The sequence below is a fragment of the Rhamphochromis sp. 'chilingali' genome (genome assembly GCF_963969265.1).
Source record: "Rhamphochromis sp. 'chilingali' genome assembly, chromosome: 1".
Lineage (NCBI taxonomy): Eukaryota > Metazoa > Chordata > Actinopteri > Cichliformes > Cichlidae > Rhamphochromis > Rhamphochromis sp. 'chilingali'.
The window spans coordinates 35824069-35847712 of NC_137929.1; the positions used below are offsets into that span (position 1 = coordinate 35824069).

The 23644-nt window shown below is 38.8% G+C and overlaps 2 protein-coding genes across 2 annotated transcripts; both read right to left on the reverse strand.

The window, feature by feature from the left end:
• Positions 1-190: 190 nt before the first annotated feature.
• Positions 191-6342, reverse strand: LOC308400183 (uncharacterized protein). The gene is made up of 10 exons (XM_080887711.1): positions 6294-6342; positions 4981-5100; positions 4806-4821; positions 4635-4726; positions 3722-3772; positions 3541-3603; positions 3349-3408; positions 2417-2479; positions 2274-2336; positions 191-2173 (listed from the first exon to the last, which is right to left on the reverse strand). Exons 1-10 carry the CDS (start codon positions 6304-6306, stop codon positions 2166-2168), a joined length of 549 nt encoding a protein of 182 aa, XP_080743837.1. The 5' UTR covers positions 6307-6342; the 3' UTR covers positions 191-2165.
• A 2009-nt stretch (positions 6343-8351) lies between these two features.
• Positions 8352-23344, reverse strand: LOC308407861 (Fc receptor-like protein 5; the record flags this gene model as incomplete). Its single annotated transcript, XM_080899779.1, has 8 exons — positions 8352-8362; positions 8426-8725; positions 8874-9155; positions 9250-9537; positions 10816-11082; positions 12785-13051; positions 14330-14596; positions 23281-23344. 8 exons carry the CDS (start codon positions 23342-23344, stop codon positions 8352-8354), a joined length of 1746 nt encoding a protein of 581 aa, XP_080755905.1.
• Between the last annotated feature and the right edge of the window lie 300 nt (positions 23345-23644).

Genomic DNA, 23644 nt, shown 5'->3' on the forward strand with positions numbered 1-23644 from the left:
GGAACTGTCAAGCAAAATTAGCACAAACAGATTGAAAAATTTAATAAGAATAAAAAGTTGTTTTTTTTTCTTAAATCTAGAAGCAACATGAAAAGAGACTGCAGCAGGATCCACTGACTTACTATGCTACTTTAATATTTTTTTTCCCTCCGATAAGTAGATGGGCACTTGGAAAGAGCATTCTCTGTGGAGGCCAATCAATAATTTCACAATTTTAAAGGAGCGTGTAGCCACAAAAAAAATTCAATAAGTTCTTCTGTATCCCAAGCAAAGCCACTAGATCTATCTCAGTTTGGCAGAAATATAATAATTAAATTCATAGATTTGGAGAATTGAGACTTCATTCATTCTCTGAAGAAAACTGTATAACTCTGTTATGTTTGGACTTTAATTCTACCCTCAGTCTTTTATCCTATTGCATCAACTCATTCGTATGTAGGTCCTCCATGTGTCTGCATTTTCCCTGTTTAGTTTTCACATTTCCTGCTTTATTTTATTTTGTTGCCTTAAATGTTACCTCCTTTGCCTCATCAATTGGCGATTGGCTTCAGCCCTGTCTCATTTTCTTGAGCTGTCTCCACTCCTCTAATCATCCTTCTGTGTATATTTAGTCGCTGCCTCTCCTTAGTTTTGTGCCAGTCTTCCTTCTGTGTTTTTGGTCGTCCTCTCTACAACATACATGACGGTTTATTTGGGTCGGTTATCTCAGTTTGATGCCATGTTTACATCCATGTAGCATGCCCTTGACATTCTACCACAATCAAATAACTTTACTTCACAGGAATACGAAATGCAGAAGAAAGAGAAGCACTGTTTAATATAGATATAAAAATCCCTTTTTACAACGCATGTTCTGATTGGCCTGTCTGTGTCCTTCCTTCTTACACCAACCTCAAACAGCTCCTGTGGTTTTGACTGGATGTTTATATTTCCTGTCCTTTTCAAAAACAAAAGCTTGTTTCTTGTGTTGTGTTGTTATCTTTATCTATAGATGTGCAAAGTTGTTCTGTTTCTTCAAGGGGACATATTTCGCCAGGTCATAATTTTCACCATTTTCTTCTTTAAAAACTCTTATGTTGTTTTTTTGTTTGGTTTTTTTTTGTATTTTTAAATATATCATTATCTTGCAAAGAGCTGCATCATCTTATCAAAAGCACCTTGTGCAACAGAACTCCACTGGAACAGGATCTTGGGTGAAGTGAAACAGGTTATAGGAGACTTCAGCAGCTACTTTACTAAAATCATGGCTGAATATGTGATAAAAGTTGGCAAGAGAACTGTGGACTTACAAATTGGATCTGTGTTATTTGCCGCTCTCTGCTCATCTGTACTATGTGGATTATAATTTTCAGAAGGAATTGGACTATTATGTTGGATATATATAACTGATGTGATTTGATGATTATTTTGTGATGATTATTTTTGAATCTGCTTTTGTTTTACTCCTGTTAAATTGCTTTAATAAAATTTCATGCAAACAGTAAAAGGAAAACTGCAAAATATAATAATTGAATGGGTTTTCCACGTGTCTGCATGGCCCCTCTCCAGGTACTCCAGCTCCATCCCACAGTCCAGAGACCTGCATGTTAGGTTAACTTGTGATTCTAGAGTGGTCGTAGGTGTGACTGTGAGCCTGAATGTTTGTGTCTCTGTGAGTTAGTCATGTGACACAATGGTGAACTGTCCCAGTGTGTTACAGCTGGGAGAGGCTCCTGTGATTCTGAATTAATAAGTGGAAGAACATAGGTTGATAATTCCTTTTTACATGATGTAGATTTTTAAACTCAAATAGTAAAAGTATTTGTTGGTGTCCACACCAGCACTTCCTAAGAAACTCTGCTGACTTTAAGTCGTTGCTATCAGCTACAAAAATCACAGGCTTCAAACTTTTTTCTCACTGCTGTTGGAACAGGATACATTCAAAGTTTTATACAAAAGTTCAACAGTGAATATTAAAAAAAAATATCAGCTGAATATAAAGAGCTTGGATCTGAAACAGGACACACCCTTGTGTGTGTTATGCTAAGCGAAAGTAACAAGTCTATATCATATTATTATTCAATATCATCTTCATAAACACTAAAAAGTGAGCGCGTCTGATATTTGAGCAGCAGAGGAGCAACAGTGGATTCATAAAATGCTCCTTTTTGCTGCTGCAGCTCTCCTCACTGACCTGTACGACAAACACACAAAGAACAGAAATGTCCAAGTTTCAGGATGTTCGCCATTTAATAACTTGAAGAATAACTCATCCTGCATGGCAGCATAATTACCAGGAAAGCTTCCTAATGTGACTTCAGAATAAACTGCTGCATCAGCTGCAGGACTTGATTTTCCTGTGAGTGGAAATAAGATTTTAAGACCAGATAAACATGTTGAACAACATTCACTGGAGGTGATGGCAGACTTTGTTTACCTGCTTTCTTCTTGGCTTTGTCTTTTTTGGGGTGTTTGACCTCAGCATACATCAGACTGTCCTCTAAAAGAGAAGTCAGGATACATTTGATCAGCAGGTATATGACACAGAGCTGTCGGACGTAGAGGTGGTTTAAACTCTGCAGATCAAGTCTGATTTGTCAGCTGCAGCCATTAACAGCATTAATGTCACAGATGATTCTCGCTCGTTGTAGTTTCACTAGATTATTACTTTAGCTGCCAAGAAAAGAACAGACTACTTTAAGTGCTAAGAGCAGCATGTAAGAACTATGTATGAGATGTAATACTTCACAAGGTTTCCTTTACTGTTACACAAAAAGTTAATACTTTAGACTTTTGAACACAGGATATTTTATTTAAGGAAATTAGCAAAACAAAAATCTTAATCAACTAGTAATAATCATGTAATTCAATCACCTGTCTGTTATCCTAATGTAACTAATCTACTCAGTGCTATCACTGATTTCAGATATAGTGTTAGTGTAAAAAAAAAAAATTAAAAAAAAAGATAATTTCAGTTCATAAGTCCACAGCGATTGAGCAACTGAAACTTTTGACCGTGAACTCCACAGTTCTTTCTTCCAATGTTGCTGATGTTACTCATCTACAGCAAACTACAAAATGAACTCATATACTCATTTATACTCTGCATCACCCACCCTGTGTTTGAGTGCTTTGAATGATGACAACACAACAACACAGTATCATGCTAAACAAATACACCTGACTTAATGACTAACCCACCATAAACCTAAATGACTGCAGATTAACTCTGCTGATGTATAGTGGTAGTGTGTAGTAGGTAAGCTTGATAAGTGAATAATTAAACTCCATGTTGACCTATAATTAGCTGCAACATAATGAAATGACACATTTCAGTACAAACACTGAATGAGACTGTTGTGTCTGTACCTGCAGCTCCCGTCTTCACCTCAGAGTAAACAGCACTCTGCTCTGGTTCATGATGCTTCCCTGCGAAGATGATCAGATTATTCAACATGTGAAAAAAATTAACTGTTAATTTTTTAACATTTTTTATTTATTGTATTTTTACATTACATTTACATTTATTGTTTTTAAACTGCATGTGTTTTATTTACTTACTCTTCTTTTGAAGGTTTTTAAGGTCAATAAGAGAGTATGTGACATCTTGATGTTGATCTGATCCTGAAATGTTCATATTTTAGTTACAGGAATGTAAACATGTCATATGGAATTAGTTTCATTAAATCAAAAGCAAGTTTCATCTCTAACTGCTCTGTGCTTTTCTGCACATATACTGCACCATTTCTGTTGTCTTCCACGTGCATAACATATTCAGAGAGGTTATTGGTACCTAAAAAAAAAGACAAGCCAGGGTCACATGAATCATTTTAATAAAAACCTAAAAGAGATTAAATATTCCTCTTTAAGTCAAAACCAGAACTATGAGATATTTTCAAACCATTAACCCATAATGTTGTTATTGTTTGTGTTGTTATGATATTAAACAACAGCCGTTCTCACTCCCGGGGCGTAGCATACCAATGTTTTGTCACGTCCCGCAGCGTTCCTGAGGATTGTGAAAGGTGACCTTCCTTGTATGGCAAGCCATCCTGGCCAAATATCGCGATGGCTTGCCATATCCACGTTCTTATGGTAGGCGCCGGGTTATGGATGAATTCCTGTGCAATGACGGTCCCGCGGTAATAGACATTCCAGCCATGTATTCCAGCCCTAAACCTAACCTTATCCCTAACGTTAACCAGCACTTTAATAAAGTGAAATAGTGTTTTCCAAAGCAATTTTAAGAAAATGAACAAACATGTGTAGAGTGCGTCCAAACGGTTCTCATGTTTTCTTATTTTTCCAATGTTGTCATTTAGGAACGTGTTGGGTACCCAAAAGCGTAAAATGTTGATGATTTGTCACCTAGCATGAAATATTACGCTTGGGGAGTGAGAACGTGTTGGAAACAACATCTCTGTGGATTCTTTCAGTAAAGATACACTCAGGTTGTAAACTCCTGTTTGTTTCTGATTTTATGTTCATGTGGCATTTGGCTGTTTGGATTTTTGTCCAACTGGATTTTGATAAAGATCCTTTGAAAAACTGCTGAACACAAACTGAACCTGTTTGAAACTGTTTCTGTTAATGAAGACTGAATGAAAAGTCAATATTAATAATGATAATATTATTTAAATGGTTTAAATACTGACCATGTTGAAGAGAGTTGTACTCATGAGTTTCATTCTGGTTGACTCCATGATTTGTGGAGGAGCCCGGACTGTGACTCTCAGACTGGATCGACCTAAAACAGGAAATAAACACAATAAACTCAAAAGTAACTGATGTTTGTTTAAAATAATAATAAAAAGTATTTTACCAACCTGGTGAAGCAGGAATCTGTGAAAGAGACAAATGTTATTACACATGTTTGTCATGTATAAATTGTTCCACTGATATTTAGTGTCATGAGATCAGAATACATGTATATGTATGAATAATTAAAGTGTATGTAGTAAATAAACTCTCTAACACAGCATGAAAAGAAGAGGCTCTTACACTTGGACTGTCTGCAGCGATACAACAAGAGCAGGAGAATAATAATGAGAGAGACTCCACAAACCAGTCCAACCATCAGCCACACAGGAGATGAAGAGCTGTCAGCTCCAGACACAGTTACTGTAACAACAAACAATAATTAATTATTAATAAAGTGTAAAAGAAGAACTCTGAGAGCACAAATCTCTGCTAAGGCAGCTCACTCTGTTGACAATATTTACTTTTAAGGAAACAATATTGTATTTTCAGTGTATTTATTTTGTTTTATTTGTACTGTGAGAAGTTTTTAGTTCAGTAAAAATAAGTCCAAAGGCAGATTTGTTTCAACATGACAACAAGGGCACATGTGAAATGTAAAAGTGAGGTCAGAGGTCAAACGTAACAGGATATTTTAAATCTTTATACAGTATTTTCTATATGTTGAGAAGACACAACACCTTTGTAAGAATCATAGTTTCTGTGTCATAAGGATTTCTTTTTAGTCATTAAGTTGACCTTGAAGACCTCAGTGGCTGTAAGCCAAATGTTAATGGATAGTTAACATGACTGCAGCTCGTCAGTAACCAGGCAGGTCTGCTGGGATCCTTTTTAGGAAAATAAAGTTTGTATGCTAACAGACTTTCCCCTTGTTTCAGTTTCTTCCTGCTTCAAGATTCGTTTTCATGCCAACATTCACCTCCAGTCAGACGCCTGCCACCTTGGATCATTACCCCCCTATTCACCACCACTGCTGCCCCCCTCGGAGCCTCTTCCTCACTTGCCTGCCTGCCCATCGTTCAGCAGTTTCCTTGGGCCTCTGCTTTATCCTTTACTCCCACATAGTCTGGACTCCAAGTAAGGCATAGTTGCAGCCACTTTATGAACACTCTCTGTCTTGTCACATTCCCTCAGAATTCCTGCCCTAACTGCTCTCTCCTCTCCCACAGATCTGCCGCCCTCACACTGTTATGTCCGCTCCTCTGGCCTGTCTCTCTCACCTCAGTTAAGATGTTTTTGTAGGACTCACTCCTTAAGTTTAGGTTCATTTATGTTTTGTTCTTGTTGACCAAGTCAAAGTTTGCAATCTGTTGTGTTAAATTATTTATCCTTTGTTTGAGTAAAAAAACCTTCACTTATTACATTCTCTGCTGTTTTCACTTGAGTCCTGAATCACAACGATATTAAACCTGACAATATAGAAATATTACATAATAGTTTTATAAAGTTCTGACAAAATAGATCCAGGTGACTTCAAGCCTTTAAACAGACAATCTAATGTTCCTTCTCAAGCATGAAATCCATTAAAATCCATCAAATGTTTTGATCCTGCTCACCTTTAACTGACATCCAGCTCTGTGCTGACTCTCTTCCTGAGTACTGACACTTGTAGAAACCTTCATCAGACTTTGACACTGCAGAGATCTTCAGCTCCCCTCGGGTATCATTTTGAATAAGTTTGTCATTGTGATAGAAAAACACATTGGAAAGTATTTTTTGTGTTCTCAAACTGCAGCTCAGATTAACAGAAGCTCCCTCAGTCACAGGATGAACAGGACTCACCAGGATAGGAACATCATCATCTGTGAAACAATCACACACAATTGTTTCAGTCACATCAGCTGGTGCACACTTTTAGAAAAAGCTGTGAGTCGTGTCTCATGATCTACATGCAGACCTGGCTTCAGAGAGATTTTCTGAGAGCCTGGTTTTAATGACTGGAGAGACGTTTGAACAAGTGACAACATTTAAGGATTGAAATGTTCAGTTACAGTTGGTTCATCATGTGGATCATTCAGCACTTGCATTTTTGTTAGAAGGCCGAGGGTCCATGGAGTAAATAAATGCATCATGTTACTATTCTATATGGAGATTGTTGAATCAGTTATCTATTATGGTATCACTACATGTTTTGGCAAACTTTCTGTCAAACTCAGATCCCAAATTCAAAATTTGATTAAGAGGACTGGAAATATAGTTGGGATGCTCCCTTCATCCTCCCTGCAGGAGTCAAACTATGAAATTATTTAATGGTTAAAGTTGAAATTGTAAATGTTTACTTTTTTTGTTTTATTTTACATGACGTGTTTCCCTATTCCTTTATTCTGAAAGGGAGAATATATAAAATATTGTCTGCATATTTTGACAAACTTGATTATAGAAAGATCGAGTGAAATGAGACCAACAATCAAGAATATTTTGATGCTTTGGTGCCTGTCTGAAAATGATCATTGATCATTGTTGTTTGTTTTGCCACATAGAATTACTTCACATACAGCAAAGCTGGGACAAATGTTCATGTGACGTCTAAATCATTCAGATCCAAGAAGTAAATGTATAATAACATACTCTGTACAGTGATGTTGACTGCACTGCTGAACTCTCCTGATCCAGACTCACACCAGTACACTGCAGTATCTGACTTTAATGTGTTGATGTCACATGTGGATCCAGTCATTCTCCTACAGTCAGAGAGTCGACCGTCCTCAGAGAACTTCCTCACTCTCCACTCAGTGAAGTTTCCCTCACAGGTCAGTGAGACAGAGTCAGAGGTGAAGTGTTGCACTCTGTCAGGACTCACTGTGAGAGACGCTGCTGAATGAACATCTGGAAACAACATGCAGTGAAGAGACAAAGCTCACAGATGTTAGGATTCAAAAGATCACAGTGAAAAAAATAGTTCTTGCTAAACCCACCATAACTGCAAATAAATCTATGAATGAGATTTGTTAATACAGATTTAAATGTTGTGACTCCTGTAGCTGGAAAGATTTCACTGAACCATCTGGGTCTCTCAGTAATAATCTCACAGCATCATTAGAAGCTACATTAGAAGTTTCTGTAAGCCTGCTTTCCTACAGTTTGTCCACAGCGTGCATGTTTGTTGTTTCACAAGCAAATATCTTCACCATCTGTCATGTAATAAGATGTCTGACATTTGTGACCTTATTACAAACAGTCAGATCATTATCAGACAGCTTAACATCAGCAGATCTTAAATGTTTGTTGTCTTTGCTTCTACAAATCACGACAGCACTTTACAGGCATCATGTCTGATATCATTTTTCACAGCAAAAGAAGAAGAAGCTGGTAAGGAGCTGCTTGAGACCACGAGATCATCTGTGTACATAATGTGCTTCACAGGAGTGCTGCCAGCTTTACAGACTTTCTAATCATCAACATGAATTTAAAAAGACCTGGAGACAAAATTCCTCCTTGTTTAACTCGGTGAGAAACAAACAAGGAGGAATTTGAATAACAACAGAAGTGTTTGACTGAAGCTCAGTTTACTTGAATGTAGTGAGAAAGGATGAGATTCACTTTAATGCTTCTGAGGAAACTTAAGTATAATCGTTTAATGCAATTTAATTGTAATTGGACATCAGATTTCAATGTCAGCATGCCGCTGCAAGAAAAATAATGGTGAATTAAAGTGATGACATAATTTATTAGAGAGAAACAAACTGACCTGTAGACCAGACAAACTTTGGTTGACTGTGATCAGTGTGATACTCTGGGTCTCCTCTTCCAGCTCTGCACACATATCCTGCTGTGTGTGTCTGTCCATGAATGATGTAGGAGTTGTTTGCAGTCCTATTGCCATCAGGTAGCAGCTCATAACTGGAGGATTTCTCTGATAGATCAGGAACAGCTTTATACCAGTAGAAGCTCCATCCTGCAGACGGATGTTCAACCTCACAGTTCAGAGTTACTGAGGCTCCAGGACTCAGCCATGATGGAGACACAGTGAGGACAGGACGGGGTTCATCTGTTCAACAAAGATTTTCTCTCAGTGAACATGTAGTACAGTCTCTGAACAGTGAGCTCAGTTTATACAAAGAATAATAATCTCAGTCTATATGAACAGAAACACATTTTACAAAGTGTTCAAACAGCTTAAAGCAAACATGACTTACTGTCAGAAACTGTCAGTGTGACTGAATCACTCCACTCTGTTGTTTCATGCTGTGAACTTTTCATTCTGCCCTTACAGCGATAGTTTCCACTGTTCAATGATGAAGCAGAAATAATCCTGTATTCATTTAGATTTGGAGGTTTTCTGATGCTGTTTGCTTCCCACTCATAATCCCACTCAGTGTCTCCTCCATGGATCTCACATCTGACAGTGATCGTCTCTCCTCTGTATATCTCAGACCAGTTTGGATGCAGAGTCACAACAGGCCTGTTTGAGGCTGTTACTGTTCAAGAAAGTCCAATAAAAACACATGAATGACAAAAGGTACAACTACCATCAGATGTAGTGCTTTGTGGTAAGTTCAAGTTTGAGCTCACCAGTTGTGTCAATCCAAACTGGCTGACTGTCCTCTGTGTAGTAAACTGGTTCTCCTCTTCCTCCTCTGCACCAGTAGAGTCCTCCCTCTGAGACACTGATTTGTTCATTTCTCACAGGTTGATAAGATTTCCCATCTCTGTACCAGTAGTATTTCCATCCAGATGATGATGATGGTGATGATGATGATGCTGATGATGATGATGATGGACTCACAGAGCAGGTCAGGGTCACACTGCCCCCTACTGGAACAGCTGTCCTATCAGCTCTCAGTTCAGCCTTTGGTTTCGCTGCAGTTCAGTTTAGAACAAGAACATAAAAGTAAAAATGACTGAATCAGAACAATTTAAAGATCTGGATGGAAAAATGTAAATGATCAACTTTATTGGTGAAGCTATAACAAAGTGTGTGACACAAAATACTCTGAAATACTGTTTTGATCTGCACAGCAAATTTTTTTAAAATTTACTTCAGTGTATTTAAAATTAATTAATAAATGCATAGTTCATTTACTCTCATTAATTTGAAGCATGACTTAGTTAATTCATCTGTAATGAGAAAGTAACCCAGGTTAATATGATCTGATTGTACTTAGCATGCTATGTCCTTGTGTTCTTTACTAAATCTGCTGTTAAAGCCTCTGATAGCTAAGATGAGACCTAGTAAGTGTGTTTTATATTCTTTTGCTGTGGAAGCTGACATTTCCTGTCGATGTGCACAGATGTGTCAGAATGGGTTTTAAAAGACACATCGATGGTTTGGAGGAAGTAATTACTGAAGCTAACTCAGAAAGATCAATTAGAGAAAAAACTCTAAATAAATAGGTACTGAAAGTAGCTGCACATAATGTTTTGTCTGTGAGATGATTATGAGTAATTTCTATACTCATTAAATGTAATTACTCTAAATTAATAACATACCAGCACAGACCAGCATCCAATAAAATGAGGCCATATTGTCGTCTGCAGTTCAGAGTTCATGAAATGGCCTGTATTTGTATAGCGCTTTACTAGACCCTAAGGACCCCAAAGCGCTTTACACATCCAGTCATCCACCCATCCACACACACATTCAAACACTGGTGATGGCAAGCTACATTGTACCCACAGCCACCCTGGGGCGCACTGACAGAGGCGAGGTTCATTAAGAGAAAAAGACCCAGTGTGTGTTTGTCATGAGACCAGACTCTTTAACTAAAACCTGAATCCTCTAAGATCATTTCAACAATAGACAACATGCTAAAAACAACTGAAGGAACTGCATCATATGTTGGTGCAACAGGGAGTAATAAAAATAAAAATAACACAAATACAGAAGTGAAAATATTGGATGTAACTGTTGTTCTTAGTGGATGTGGTGGAGCAGCTGAAACAGGTTCAGCATTTGTTCTGCACTTCATGTATTAGAGCTGCACAGCAGAGAAGTTACTCTGATATGTTTTGTTCTCTTCACTGTGAATAAAAAGCTGCTTTTCAAAATATGTTACTGAACAGCACAAATGAAACAGCTACAAAGCTGCAAGAACAACAGATTCTTACTAATGTTGATAAAACAGATCTCCAACTTACATGATACAGTCAGTGTGATGGTATCACTCCACTCTGTTAACAAATAGGTCCTTGTGCCCCGACAGCTGTATTCTACACTGTAAGACTCAGCAAGTCTGCTGATTCTGTATTCATTGGATGTTTCAGGTATGTTTGACTGGCCTCGTCTCCATTCATACGTCCACTGAGCTCCTTCACCTCCCTGAATCTCACAGCTGACAGTGACTGTCTCACCGCTGTATATCTGAGTCCAGGGTGGCTGCAGGGTCACAGTGGGCTTACTGGGAACTGTTTACATAAGAATGATCCAGTTAGGAGAAGAGAAACATAAAAACTCTGCTGTTTATAACATAAGAGTAGAGTCACTGCAAAACAGCTGATTCACAGACAAACAGTTTGAAGACTCAACATCAAAACAAAGTCACAATAAAACTATTTATAGCTTTCAAACTGTAAGACAACATTTTTAGTAAAATGTACAAGTATTTACTTTGTACAGTTATCTTTTATTTATATTCTTTATAAATAAATTTATTATTTACAAAAAGTTACTGATTTTTTTTAATGAGTTGTCTTAAGTCTGATTTACTTTCACAAAGATGCGATCTTTGAGGTGTATAAGCAAATCAGTGTGGATAAACAAGAAAACACTTTAGATTAAATCTAGAAACAGGATGAGGAGAGACTTTTTTAAATCCCAGGATTAGTTAGGCTCTTGAAGAGGTTACTCTGTCAAGACCGATCCTTAATCTCACAGTCTTAAAGTAGACACAACAAAACTGAAGTTCTTCTATTTTTCTATTTCCATCTCTCCAAGTAATCTTGCTGTCAGAAAGAGAAACAAAAGAACAGACTAGTCCCCAAAGACAGGACGTAACAGTAATGACAACTTTATACAAGACTTTTCAAACTCAAAATTTCACAACTCTTTATAGGAGCAGAAGAATAAATAAACAAAAGTGACAAATGTAGAAAAACAGCAACACAGTTCAAAGAACATTAACATGTCGAGTAAAACTGGAGAATTCGTCTCATGGATATATTACTTAAACGAATTAAAAGGACGTGACTGACTCCATGTCAGACTCAAGGCCATGAAGCACCTTAAAAGCAAATAATTAAATCCTGAAATCAGTTTGAAAACATGCTGGGAGCCAGTGTAACAGTGGGACAGGTGTAATCCCATGTGATGTGATTCGATGTGATGTGATGTGTTTGAGTTGGTCTGTAGTCATTCATCTGATTGTTTGCTGAGACTGTTTCAGTGATCTAGGTGTGAAAAATCAAAGCATGTAAAGTGGTTTCCTGTCTTTAAATGTTGTAAAATGATTCATAACTTATGTTGCAATTAATCCAGAAATATTTTTGTTATTGTCTTGAGATTTTCCAGCAGAGAAGCAGCTGATGGCAGCATGTGTTCAGCGTGTGTTCAGCGTGTGTCCAGCATGTGTTCAGCGTGTGTTCAGCATGTGTTCAGCGTGTGTTCAGCGTGTGTTCAGCATGTGTTCAGCATGTGTTCAGCGTGTGTTCAGCATGTGTTCAGCGTGTGTTCAGCATGTGTTCAGCGTGTGTCCAGCATGTGTTCAGCATGTGTTCAGCGTGTGTTCAGCATGTGTTCAGCGTGTGTTCAGCGTGTGTTCAGCATGTGTTCAGGAGATTCAATGGCAACATTTAAAGTTTCTCCTGAGTTTAGCTGAAAGACATTAGCTCACATTCAGTTTTGAAACAGTGATGGAAACTCGGAGTTTGCAGCCACAGACACAAGGCAGCTGGGACAATGACAATTGCATTTATTTTTTTCATGTTACAAACACATTTTTTTTCTTTTCCGGATGTTTGACTCTGAATGACGACTGAATATTTTTATAAAGGAAAAACTGTTTTACATGACTTTGGATACTAAACTAAAAAAAAAAAAAAACCTGCAGTACTGTTTAAAGTATTTTGTTGTGTTTTGGGAATTAAAATGAGTGAAATGTTTCCAACTTACCTGTTACTTTCAATGTGGTGATGTCACTCCACTCTGTCCAGGAAGAGTTTCTTTTGCCCCGACAGCTGTACCCTCCACTGTCAGACTCAGCAGCGCTGCTGATTCTGTATTCACTGGATGCTGAACCTATGTTTACCTGGCCTCGTCTCCATTCATACGTCCACTGAGCTCCTTCACCTCCCTGAATCTCACATCTGACAGTGACTGTCTCACCGCTGTGTATCTGAGTCTTGGATGGCTGCAGGGTCAGAGTGGGCTTAGGAGGAGCTGTTAAAAAATATCATTAACAAACTTAAATATAAAATCATTATTAAAGTTGTCCCAGTTTTTATTGCTCTTGTTAATGGTAATCATAATTTTGCATGCTGTAGACAATATGAGTTGAAAATCAGCAATAAAAAAGTTTTGTTGTATTAATTATTACTAACAGACATAAATGCATGACTGCATTTCTTTTGTGATATGAGGACATTGGCTGATATTCAGTCTGAGCCTCACAAAGACAGTCATTAAGAGAACTCAACATGCCAGGGTCACATGTAATTTTACAATCCAACTCCAAACTTTTCTGAACCAGTGGATTTAGCACTAGACTTTTTTTAATAATCAGGAATGTAAACATGTGACAGGAAACAGTTTAAAACATCAAGCACATGGGCTCAACAAAGTTTACTAAAAACTTCATCAGCAGCGGATCAAGGTAACTCTCAGTGATTTTCATGAACTGAACTGTAAACAAATGATCCACATATGGACCTGTTCTACATTACAGGTTCTTCTGAGGTATTCTGACACTCGTGAACACCTGTGGTGGGTGTGGTTTGGGGCTCAGCTGCAGGTTCAGGGGACAGAGTCAGGAGTGGGTGGCAGAAACAGCTGATCCCAGCCGCACTAATGACCTTTTCCCTTATTTTAGTAGCTGCTGGGGTCTGGAGGAGGGGAGTCAGACTGAGACTGAGAGTCAGAGTGTAGCAGAATGGAGGGAAGTGTGTGTGTGTGTGTGTGTGTGTGTGTGTGTGTGTGTGTGTGTGTGTGTGTGTGTGTGTGTGTGTGTGTGTGTGTGTGTGTGTGTGTGTGTGTGTGTGTGTAAACAACAGAGATAAAAAGTGAGCACAGGATCTAAAAGCTCTCCCCTTGTGTGTGTGTTTGGGCGTGTCGTACTGAGGAAACATGTCAGAGTGCTATAAACCATTAGTTTTTCATTCATTTATAAATGTATTCATTAACATCAATCAGTGGAAAGAATCCAAGTAAAACCTGTTGTGAGAAAGGCTTACATAGCAGATCAGTCTCTGATACAATTATATTGTATTTTTAGGCCAAACTTGAAGAGAAATTAATGTAAAAATGCTAAAAACAAAAGAACTGATGGAACTGCAGCAATAAATCCACATGTGGAAATCTTTTTTCCTTCCAAGTGTTTCAATGTGAGTACTTATGATATGAATCTAAAAAACAGTATAATTGAAAGACAGTATTTTGTTGTGTCTTTGGATGAAACATTATGCAGTGTAAATTAAAATGTGTGAAATATGTCCAACTTACCTGTTACTTTCAATGTGGTGATGTCACTCCACTCTGTCCAGGAAGAGTTTCTTCTGCCCCGACAGCTGTATCCTCCACTGTCAGACTCAGCAGCGCTGCTGATTCTGTATTCATTGGATGTTGGAGGTGTGTTTACCTCAGCTGGTCTCCATTCATACGTCCACTGAGCTCCTTCACCTCCATGAATCTCACATCTGACAGTGACTGTCTCACCGCTGTATATCTGAGTCCAGGGTGGCTGCAGGGTCACAGTGGGCTTAGGAGGAGCTGATCAAATAAAACATAGCATGAGTAGACTGATAATTTGACTTAAAAAATCAACAATAAAAGTTGTTTTTATACTTTTTAAATGTTTTATACATTTATGAACATATAATCCATTACTTGTCAGTTAGCTGTTGTTTGCTAACAATGCTGTTAAACCTCCAGTGGTGGATTCAGAGCTGGAGATTTAAAGATAAACGCAGAAAACTGCTGCTATGAGTAAACATACGAGCAGTTTGAGAAAGGCTAACATAGCAGCAGTTTTCTGCGTTTATCTTTAAATCTCCAGCTCTGAATCCACCACTGGAGGTTTAACAATGCTGTTAAACCTCCAGTGGTGGATTCAGAGCTGGAGATTTAAAGATAAACGCAGAAAACTGCTGCTATGAGTAAACATACGAGCAGTTTGAGAAAGGCTAACATAGCAGACCAGTCTCTCCTAAAATGAGGACAATCATTTATTATTGTTTTACACTGCTTTTGTTAGTATTTTGTTCTGTTTTTGGATGAATTGTGTAATACAAATAAAATAAGTGAGGAGATGCGTTTAACTTGTATCCCTGAATCTTATATCTGACAGTGACTTTCTCACCTCTGTATATCTGAGTCGTGGATGGTTGGAGGGTCACGGTGGGCTCAGGAGGAGCTGATCAAATAAAAATATATCATTACAAAACGATCCTGGTTTTATTGCTCTTGTTAATTGTAATTATATTTTTGTGTCCTGGTAAAAATGTGACTAAAAATCAACAATAAAAAGTTTAGTTTTTACCAAACAGATTAAATGATATTTAGACTCTACCAGCAGAGTGACTGAACACAACCAGGTGTGCACAAATCTAAACTGTGACACTGAACATCAACGCATAAACACACAATATCATGTAAACAACCTCAGTTTTATAGTCAAATATCACACAATTTACTTATTTCCAGAGGTGGGGAGTAACGAAGTACAAATACTTTGTTACTGTACATAAGCTATCTGTACTTTACTTGAATATTTATGTTGACATTGTGTTTTTCATAGTGTGAAGCATGCTGCAAAACAAACTGAGGTAGAATCACTGTGTTATTTAAGGCTGCATGAAAATCCTCTACAGATTAGTGCAGGATAAACAGGTTAGTTTGCTGTACTGTGATGGATTTAAAGGAAAGACCAGTGTGTGACTGGTGCACAGTGACAGTCCAATATAAAGTCAGTATAAACAGTGTACTGTGAGTGTAGAGACGAGGACAACTCATGAAACGTCTGCTTACATCAGACTGAATTCAGGTGGATAAATCTGTAAAGAGCAGCAAGACAGCTGATCACAGCTCATACATTAAGAAAATCTACTGGAGCTCTCAATAGAAAATAGCCTGAGCCATTAAAAACTGATTTTAGGGTTTTCCACACGCTGAATCCCACTTTAAACTCTTGTCCATTCTCTTCCGCTTATCCTTATCAGGGTCGCAGGAGGCTATAGACTATCCCAGCTATCAGAGAGCGAGAGGCAGGGTACACCCTGGACAGGTCGCCAGACAGAGACAGAGACAAACATTCGCACTCCCACTTATTTAAAATAATCAATTCACTTAACCCCACTAAGTGCATGTCTTTAGACTGTGGGAGGAAGCCGGAGTATCTGGTATTTCCTTTCATTTTTATCCATGTAGCTTTGTACAAGGATTTTGAGAACTCCAAGAGTTAATACAAAAGCGTACACTGAGGTAAGCAGCACACATGCCAATATCAGTGAGATACACTGCACTACTCACACAAATCATCATCTTCTTGTAAATCTGTACTGTAAACTGTTCAGATAAACATCCATGAAAAGAGAATTAGTCTGTATGAAGGCAGCACACTCTTAATATGATCATTTTAAACACTCTGCGTTCCTCCGCCACTGCCTCGTTTAAGTTTTGGACAAAATGGATTCTGGGATATTGCATTTCGTCATTTCGAGCTGATTGGAGACCAGAACAGCCAATCAGATTTTTTTTGCATCCAAGTCTGTGATTGGCTGGTTTTGTGGCACAAATATAACGGTGTACAGAAAGAGTTGAGCGCGCACGGGCAGAAATGTTGAGAGCGCGAGCAACACATTGCGAGCAAGCGCAAGTGCAAAAACTGAGCGAGAGGGGCTGCTGTTGTGTGTGTGTGTGGATAATAGCAAACACTGAGATACATTTTTTGCACGTAGCAATGAATTTTGTTCACTCAAATTTAGTTTTTCTTCACTCAAAATAAATTTCTCCTAAAAATGCAACACAAGTTTTTTTTACGTGCGCTCAATCTTTTTTTTTGATCGGTCAGAATAGTGGCACAAAAATAACGCCATATAAAACCGACTGACAACTGATTCCATAAATATACAAGATGGTGATGAGGAAACACACGGAGAAGACAGCTGAGGGGAATAAACATAATGACACAATACAGGAAGCAAAACTGAACACAGGATGGGACACTGTCAAAGTAAAACAGGAAAGACTGAGACCTACACCTGAGACACACGGACTTGACAACAACAGTGATAAACAAACAGGGAGGCAATAGCAGAGACACAAGGACAGGAACAGATTTACAGTATTTAACTGTTTTTCTACATGATGAAGAAAAAGCTGCTGTGAGAAAGAGAGAAACCTGTCGGCACCACCCTTTGACTTAAATTGTAAGAAACAAATGTGTAAAAATAGAAAGAAACTTCTGGCAGCTCATCATTATTATATCTATACTATATTTCTATAGTAGATGCTGAAAAATAGAAACATTTCTGTTTACCTGCACTTTAATCATTTGCTGTTTTACCTGTTTGGTAGTTGTTGAAATGATTTGGCCTGTACCACTAAACTTGCTGTCTTCAGAACGTCTGCCCCCCTTCTTTCTTTCATAAAATGGTATGATCACAGCCTGTCTTTGCATGCGATTGGTGCGCCCATCAAAGCACGGATTCGTAGCAGGGCTGAAGATTCAGCTCCCACATACCGAGGGTCCATTAATAACTGGCTCGCAGGCCGGAAATAATTGTATCGAGGGCCGAATGTGGCCCGTGGACCGTAGGTTTGACACCCCTGATTTCGAGCATTGTAGGAGATAACAGCTACATATATGAACTGGAGTAAAAACAGTGTTTCTTACCTTCAGCGTTTCCACAGATGACTGTACTGAGCACTAAAATAATGAATAAAAACTCATCAGATATTATACCTCAGAGTAAAGTTTTTTTTTAAAGGCTTTACTCTGATTATTGATTATTGTAAATTTAGGGATGAACAATAATCACCAAATTTCTCCTGTTTGCTAAACAAGCTCTAAACAGTGACTCACTAATTCTCAGAGATCAGAAACATTTTCATTAATCGCTGCCGTTCAAACAACGTCAGACGTGTACTTACAGAAAAAGCCCATCATGCAGAGCAAAGAGTGCCCCATCGTCACATCCAGCCTGCTGCACTCTGATCCTCAGATACTCAAACAGTTTTACTTTGCAGAAAAAAAGAGAAGTTGTGTTTTGTTTGGGTGTGACAGAGTTTTTCTACAGGTTCTTCTTCTGATTGGTCTCTCTGTGCTTCCTTCCCTTTTACACCAAACTCAAACAGCTCCTGTAGCTTTGACCGCAGCAGTTTTGTGACATGTTTTCCATCGCTTTAAGTCATATCTTACCAGGTCTTTTTTTACTCTGACAGCGTCCCCTGGATCATTATCATGCTGCAATGTTACTTGCATCATGATAAAGTCTTTTTAATGATTTTTTTATATTTTGATTCTTTATCGGAGGAATTATGTGGAAATTCTTCTTTCATGCTGCATAAAAACAGAAAACAGATTTTATCTGACTCTTAGCTGAAACATCATCATGCAGTGCTATAATAAAAATGACCTTTGACCTCAGATCTGTGAATCTTTTCACCTTGTGGTTAAATTCTATGTTTGGCTGACACCCAAACAGAGTAAATGACTCACTGTGTGGTTGAACTGAAACTAAAGACCTGTATGTTTCACAAATTAAATTAACAAAGACAGCAAATAAATGTATCTTCTATTGGCACATCAAAGTGAATGTTACATGTTACCAACAAAGACTATGTAATTCTCTCCAGAGTCAAATGCAGACGAGGTGACCTTTACTAAAGCTTACTGAAGCTGATCATTTCAGGCCCCAATAGTAACAAATGAAGAAAACTGAGTTACAGATAACTGATCACTGGAACACAGAGACTCTGGGTCATCACAAAATCTTCCATATGGTCTCTATCAAGGTCACAAAAGTTTCAACTTACAACATAAATGAGAATAACATCCGGTATGATTCGACAGAAGTTCAGTCTGTTTAGCTATGTGTAGACTGATATGTCAGATGATATTATGGTGTCCCTACAATACGAGTGAATAAACTCTTAAACATTATCAACACTTATTCATTATTTTCAGTTTTACTGTGGATTGTAATTATTTATTAAAAACTAAAAATCATTTGCAGAAGGTCAAAAACAGAGGAGAGATGTCAGGAGGTTTTTATTGTGTATCTAAAGGCATTTTAGTAATTATTCCTTAAATCATTTATTTTTATATTTTTACTCATGTTGCCATAGTAACTCTAAACTTGAATGCATATTGAGTAAATACACAAAGCACTGAAACAAACCCCATGTTGCTTCATTGTGTTAAATATTTCAATTTGGTCATGACCAAACTTCCAGTTCCTCTTTACACATCCTGAGGTTTGATAGCAAGAATAAGACATAATCACATAGCACAGAGCCAAAGTGTTTTCAGGAGACATTGAGATTCATTCTGTGGGCTGATGGAGAAAAACATGAGATCACTGAGGGTCTTTAAGTGCAGATAAGCCTGCAGCTGCGTGCAAACTTTCATTCATACTTCACAGAAATACTGACACAGGGTGAAGGGTTTTAGAACGGTGGGTTGATGCAGGTTTGTGCATGTGCCCAGAGCCCTGGGGCTCTGTCCTCAGCTCGTACTGGGGTGGCCAACCTCTGACAGGATCAGCTGCCGTTTGGTTTTTAGGTGATCTTTCTTTTTGGCTCCTTGTTGCTTCTGCTGGTGTGGACACGTGTTTGTTTTTGGGTCTCCTGGATCTTTCTGTGTTTTCTCTGTTGTGTGTCTGTGAAGGTTCTCAGTCATCCAGGTCATCATAGTCTAAGGAGCTTGCAAAGAAAAGCGTCTGGACTTCTTTAAGTTGCTTGAAGACGTTTCACCTCTCATCCGAGAAGCTTCTTCAGTTCTAAGGTCAAATGGTGGGGAGTCCCACCATTTGACTCTCTGTTGTGGTTTTGCACCCTCATGATCACGTATGTTTTATCTCGCACACACACACACACACACACACACACACACACACACACACACACACACACACACACACACACACACACACACATACATGAGGTCATTGATGTTTGTTTAAGTGCAGAGATGGTGCAGATAGACTTGCAGCTATTTGCGAACTTGCGGTTTCAAAAATGTTAACACAATATTTTCCATCAGCCACGTCTCTTTAAAAAGTGATCCTTCCTGTCATGGTCTGATCTAAAGGTCCGAGTTTAAAACACCAGTAAATACTTTGTGCAAATAATTGTGGTCTCAGTCACTGCAGTTTCAAATCTTACTGCATGTTAATTTAGTAAAACAAGCTCCTCATTAAAGTCAAAAAGGACAAGAAAGCACTTGATTAGAAAGCTCCTTCCTTATATATGCTGACGTAAAACAAAATATCAGCTACACAAAATACTGCTGTCTGAAACATGCTGCATTTCCTCTTTCCTGCATGGCACAGATAAAAATGAGGCCTTTCAATAGATTAAAAATAAAATGTGGCAGAGTATAGAGTATCCTTAATTTCATTGTACATGTACGATGAGAATAAAGGGCTATTCTATTGGCGGTGTGAAGAGGGAAGGAATGAGGATTTGACCCAAAATGCAGACTCTTAGAAAAGGTTAACTTAAACCCAGCTGTATTGCTGGAATACAAAAAAAAATGCAAAACTACAAAAAAAATTATTTGAAACTAAACGGCAGGCAGAACACACAGCTGTACGATGAGGGAGACCGCGATGCAGGACAGAGAGAGATGCAGGCATAAATACACACAAGAACAAACAAGGGAACAAACCACAGGAGGGAATCGTAGCTAAGAGGAGCTAAGGAAGCACAGCTGGACACAATTTAAACTGAACATGATGCACAAAGCACAAGTGACTATCAAAGTAAAACAGGAAGTGTGCAAAACGCACATTGAGACACAGGCTGTGTCCAAATTCAGGGGTAGCATTCGTCGATGGCTGCATTTGTAGGCAATTACGTCACAGTGACGCGACGAAGGCTGTCCAAATTTGAAGAGTCCTCCAAATGCGGCGGCAAATGTATCCTTCATTTCCCCAGATTTGAAGGATGTGTTGGCTGTATCGTTCGTGGCCCACCATATCCCAGGATTCATTTTGGATTTCAGGATTTCAGTTTGACATGTTTTAGGGAACAAAGACCAAATGGCTTAATTTCTTAAAATGAGAGGAGAAAACGATCACCTCTTCACTGGGGTGAAGAATTCGGCCACTGTGGCATGGAGGTACAAGAATAAATCAATTTGCACATCATATTCATATGAGTATGGTTTTATTAACCCTCATACTGTACAGAACCGGTGATGTCCAGACGGTATTCCTCTTGTGTTCTGCTGTGAAAACTTTAGGGATTAACATACTTGCCATGTTTTTCTCTCTTCTCTTATTTTTTGTGTGTGATCAGGACAATTCTGGAGAAGATGGGCCTGCATGGGAAAGTCACCCGCATGCAGGCTAGAAGAAATGGGATAACTGAAGGGTGGCTGGCCTCTCCCTTAGAGATAGGGTGAGAAGTTCATCCATTTGGGAGGGGCTCTGAGTAGAGCCGCTGCTGCTCCACATCGAAAGGAGCCAGTTGAGGTGGTTCGGGCATCTGACAAGGATGCCTCCTGGGCGAGGTTTTCCGGGCATGTCCCACTGGGAGGAGGCGCTGGGGCAGACCCAGGACACGCTGGAGAGATTATATCTCTCGGCTGGCCTGGGAACGCCTTGGTGTTCCCCCGGATAAGCTGGAGGAGGTGGCTGGGGAGAGGGAGGTCTGGGCTTCTCTGCTTGGGCTGCTGCCCCCGCAACCCGGCCCCGGATAAGCGGAAAAACATGGATGGATGGATGGATGGACAAACAATAACAATAAAACAAGAATATTTATAATACATCAACAAAAATAAAGCCTGGGATCCTCCTGGTTTAAAATACGGTCCACGACTGGGACACTCAGGTTAATCCTGCAGTACAAGGGTCTGCTCTGGTTAAGGAAAAGGTGGAGAACAACAAACAGTTTTAGTAGAAAGGTATGATTTTATTTATTTTATGACATCAAAGCATTATTGTGATTATCAAGCTTAAGTCAAATATACTAATAGGCTGTGAAAAGACTTAAAATTTATACACTTCATTTGTGTAACTAACTGTTAGGTTTTATGTTGGCACAAACGGCAATTATACTGCAGCTAGCAAAAGCATGAAGCACCAGGCAGAACTCTTTGTGTGATCTTGTGCACGAGGAAGATGACCGAGACGAGCGCTGTTCCTGGAGCCCCAGTCCCTCTCAGTCAGCTCCCCCGTAGCACTGCTCTTTATTGTGGTTACATGAATATGCATAGATTCATTAACATATGACATCTCACACAGGCATGCATGTGCTCAAATAATACCATCTGTGTACGTGTAAGTATGCGCGCGTGTGTGTGTGTGTGTGTGTGTGTGTGTGCGTGGGGGAGGTTGTGTGTACATGGATGTGTGTATGTGTGTGTATGTGGGTCAAAATATGACCCAAAGCTGGTGCTAGGAGCCCAGCTGACCACCTAAATAAAAGGCACTTATACTTATATAAGTATATATATAAGTATAGTAAGTAAGTATATACTTATACTCAACAGATGCAGAGTAGATGTCCTCCTATAATATAAATCAGAAAGAGAAGGTACGACCTCTCTCATGACCTTAGGATGTGTGTGTATGCCAGAGCACTGTGGAACGCACACAGAGCCTTTGCAGACTACTAAGGATGAGACAATCTATCAATATGTAATCGATTATATACCTCTAAGCATATATGATTATATGGTTCCAAGCATAAATGACAAACCAACAATATAACTCTGACACGAAGCTTTTTTGTGAACTCAGAAATAATCATGTTTTCAGCTTTGTCACATTTTTACAGCCCATCTATGCACATAAATAAGTTACAGGATCAAATGAATAACAGAAAATAAATGGAAATAGAAAATGTTCTTCTATAAGTTTCAAAGAGATTTAGTTTACATATTTTATATAATAAAGTGAATGTGTACGAATGACCGGCAATCATTCAGTCACTGGAATTATGAAAAATGCTAAGTAATTCCTAAATGCATGTAGATTAAAGACAATTATTTTACCTGGATATCACTGTCTCTGACGAGCCTAAGGTACAAAACATGCCGGCGACGACGATAAAGTTTTTAAGCTCCTAGAGAATTAAAAAAGTACAAAAAACTGAGCGACATTTCTGAGTCCTTTTCAAAGTTTTCGCGCTGCGGTGCTAGCGACCGGAAAAATGCAGAATTAAGTGCGGACTTGAACGAAGGCTAGAAGACTGTCCAGTTTCACAGCCGTTTGCTTCCAACCTACCGGCCTTTCTGCTGGAGTGGACACGTGATTGTTTGGTCTCCTGGATCAAACTGCTGGGGTGCATTGTTGCTGTTTCTCACTCTCATGATCAAGTATGTTTCGTGACACACACACACACACACACACACACACACACACAAACTAGGTAAGAAAACTAAGACGACCTAAAAGCATAAACAGAGGGATAACAACTAGACAGGGCAGAATCATGACCTCTGAATATTAAATAACCCAAAACTATAAAGTCCAAACACAAAACGCTGGGTGCAAACCCAGGATCACGACTATATTTATATACCAACAACAGCCTTTGACACACATGTAGGCAATGTGGCTGCTTAGAAGAACAAAGATGTCATTCTGT